The sequence below is a fragment of the Arvicola amphibius genome, chromosome 5, assembly GCF_903992535.2.
Source record: "Arvicola amphibius chromosome 5, mArvAmp1.2, whole genome shotgun sequence".
NCBI lineage: Eukaryota > Metazoa > Chordata > Mammalia > Rodentia > Cricetidae > Arvicola > Arvicola amphibius.
The window spans coordinates 141,311,548-141,314,765 of record NC_052051.1 but is presented as its reverse complement, the minus strand read 5'-3'; the positions used below and the strand labels follow the sequence as shown (position 1 = coordinate 141,314,765).

At 42.5% G+C, this 3,218-nt stretch overlaps 1 protein-coding gene across 1 annotated transcript; it reads left to right on the top strand.

Annotated features, from left to right (window-relative positions):
• Positions 1-407: 407 nt before the first annotated feature.
• Positions 408-1,972, top strand: Chmp1b (charged multivesicular body protein 1B). The gene has a single exon (XM_038330634.1). It carries the CDS (start codon positions 516-518, stop codon positions 1,113-1,115), a length of 600 nt encoding a protein of 199 aa, XP_038186562.1. The 5' UTR covers positions 408-515; the 3' UTR covers positions 1,116-1,972.
• Positions 1,973-3,218: the final 1,246 nt, after the last annotated feature.

The window sequence follows — 3,218 nt, the reverse complement described above, 5'->3', positions numbered from 1 at the left end:
AGCTTTAGTCCAGGGGAGTGGAGATGGGGTGGGGGCGGGAGGGAGAGTCTTGCTACTCGGCAGCGTTTTAGTGCAGCTGGAGCCAGGATATTTTTTACATGCAGGTCTGGACCCATCCCGTCTTCTTCGATAGCTACACTCCCCAGAAATATAAAAAGTGCCAGTGGGCGCCGGTTTTATGTATCTGCTCCTAGTTTTGCTGCCTTAGAAACTAAGCTCAAAGTCGCCAAAGACTCAGCCAGGTAAAAATAACAGCAGTGTAGCCGCGGGAGCCTAGGTAGGCGGAGCCTGGCGCTGTCCGTCTCTCGGGCACCGCCCTCCGGCACCGCCTTCTATTGGCCCGGTTTTTCTCCAGCAGACCCCACCCGGCGCCGAGTTTGACGTCACTGTCTGCGCCACTCGCCGTAGATACAGGAAGTGAGACCAAAACAAAGGAGCGCCGGCTGGGAGCGGACCTCTTTGAGCCGGGATCCCTGCTTCTTCACCCCGGCCCACTCTACAGAAGCCTCACGACCATGTCCAATATGGAGAAACACCTGTTCAACCTGAAGTTCGCGGCCAAAGAACTGAACAGGAGTTCCAAAAAATGCGACAAGGAGGAAAAGGCCGAAAAAGCCAAAATTAAAAAGGCCATTCAGAAGGGCAACATGGAAGTTGCGAGGATACACGCCGAAAATGCCATCCGCCAGAAGAACCAAGCGGTGAATTTCTTGAGAATGAGTGCGCGGGTGGATGCGGTGGCTGCCAGAGTCCAAACTGCGGTGACGATGGGCAAAGTGACCAAGTCCATGGCCGGTGTGGTTAAGTCGATGGATGCGACGTTGAAGACCATGAATCTGGAGAAGATCTCTGCCTTGATGGACAAATTCGAGCACCAGTTTGAGACCCTGGACGTGCAGACGCAGCAAATGGAAGACACGATGAGCAGTACGACGACGCTGACCACTCCCCAGAACCAAGTGGATATGCTACTCCAGGAAATGGCAGACGAGGCGGGCCTCGACCTCAACATGGAGCTGCCTCAGGGCCAGACCGGTTCCGTGGGAACGAGCGTGGCTTCGGCTGAGCAGGACGAACTGTCCCAGAGACTGGCCCGCCTACGGGATCAAGTCTGACCGCAGAACCAGCCCGAGGTTTCCTTTGACGCCCTCTCTGTTTTAGAGAAGTGCCCTAGAATTGGGCCGGAATACCGAAGGCTCTTCTTTCTAAAAACCTTTGGATATAGAGCCCTCTCCAGATAGGATAAGAAATTCCAGTTTTCCTCCACTTCTAACTGGATTTTAAAGTTCTTTATAGCTTATGATGATGTGTATTTTCTTATAGCTGCCTTTTAACAGGACTGGCTAATTTGCTCTATAAGAATCTAGAAAAATCGGCAGAACTCTAGCCCTCATGTGTTCCGTTATCACTTAGAATTATCAGATTGAAGTTTGTTTTTAGTTTGGTTGATGATACATCGAACGACAAGTGGTACAAAAACTTAAATGAGGAGGAATGGGTACTTAGTTGACTTACAAATCTGTAAACACCGTTCAACTTATTAAATGAAAAATACTTTGTATTTCATTTGGTTTTGCTATCAAAGAACAACTACAATTGATTAATTTATTCTCATAGCTTATATTAAAATTACCTTTGAAGATTTTTACAAAATACTCGTTTTACATTCTGTTCATGTAATAATGGAGTTGAGTAACTGGGGAAGATGCCAATAATTGATTACCAGGAGAAGTTATATGTGTTCATTATATCCTATTTACCGTGAATTCTTAAGGCTTAACATTTGATAATTTCTAGTTGCTTTCTAATGAAGATCAACCCTTTATAGACTTCTTATCAAAATAATGTCCATCAACATGGCAGTCCTATTACATGCCTAACATTGCCAAAGAACTGCTGCCTTGTCCAGGTAAATCCTGGAACTGTGTTTTGTTTTTATTTAATAGCCAAAAAATATAAACATTTTTGTTCTCATTATTTGTATTTGTTTGTATTTTGTCTTAAAGCAACAACTCTTTTAAAACCTCAAAAAGTATAAGTTAATGCTATGAATCTGACAAGCTTAAATGTACATTTAGCCAGCTAGGAGTCTAGGATGAAGGAATGTGCTGGCATTAGAAAGAAGTGATAGAAACTAGAAGCCACCACCACCAACCAGCCACCTTCCTTTTATCCTCTGGTATAAAGGCAAAGATACTCCCACTTTCTCCTGGCCTCCAAACACGGAGAACAACTTGTGTTTGCTTGGCACATATATTAACCTAAGTTAATTACAAAAAAACTTACAAAGTTTGTCTTATTTAAAATCCCCTTTTCCTGGAGTTTTTTTCCCATTAAGAGAATTCCAGTGTTTCAGACAAAATGGAGCCTCTCCAACACTCTTTGGGACATTCATTGGTGTAGTGTGGTTTCCCATGTGAATGAGTTCTTAATGAAAACAAAGTGCAGTGTGCATAGATGAGTGCTGAGACTCTGAGTGGAGGAGTGAGTGTGAGTGTGTGTGTGTGTGTGTGTGTGTGTGTGTGAGTGTAAGTCTGCTCCGTGGGACACCTTCACAGTCCAGTGTCCTCATATGCACAGCTGTGCTGAGTCAGGCGTGCATGAATACAACCTGTGTTTTAGTCTTTTAGACTGGAAAACCTCTGTTCATTATAATTTTAAAAAATAACTTCTTGGTAAATTAAAGACCTTTTTTTTTTTTATTTTTTTTTATAAATATTTATTTATTATGTATACAATATTCTGTCTGTGTGTGTGCCTGCAGGCCAGAAGAGGGCACCAGACCCCATTACAGATGGTTGTGAGCCACCATGTGGTTGCTGGGAATTGAACTCAGGACCTTTGGAAGAGCAGGCAATGCTCTTAACCTCTGAGCCATCTCTCCAGCCCCAATTAAAGACCTTTTTATACTGAAAATATTTCGATCAAAATATATTTTGTGAAATTCAACAATACTATCTATGCTTAAACTATCTTAAAATGTGTGCACTTCATACTATATAAATGTACATTTTTATGAATCATAAACATTACTTTCAAAAACACTACAGGCCATGAATTATTTCCTCACGTTTAGAATTGATGTAGTTTTAATTTTGAAATCTTGAAAACTGGATAAATATATTTTAAATGGCATATTATTACATGTGAGTATGGATCTCAGCGTAGAGTATATGCTTAGCATTCATGAGAGCCTGGGTTAGATCTCAGCACCATAA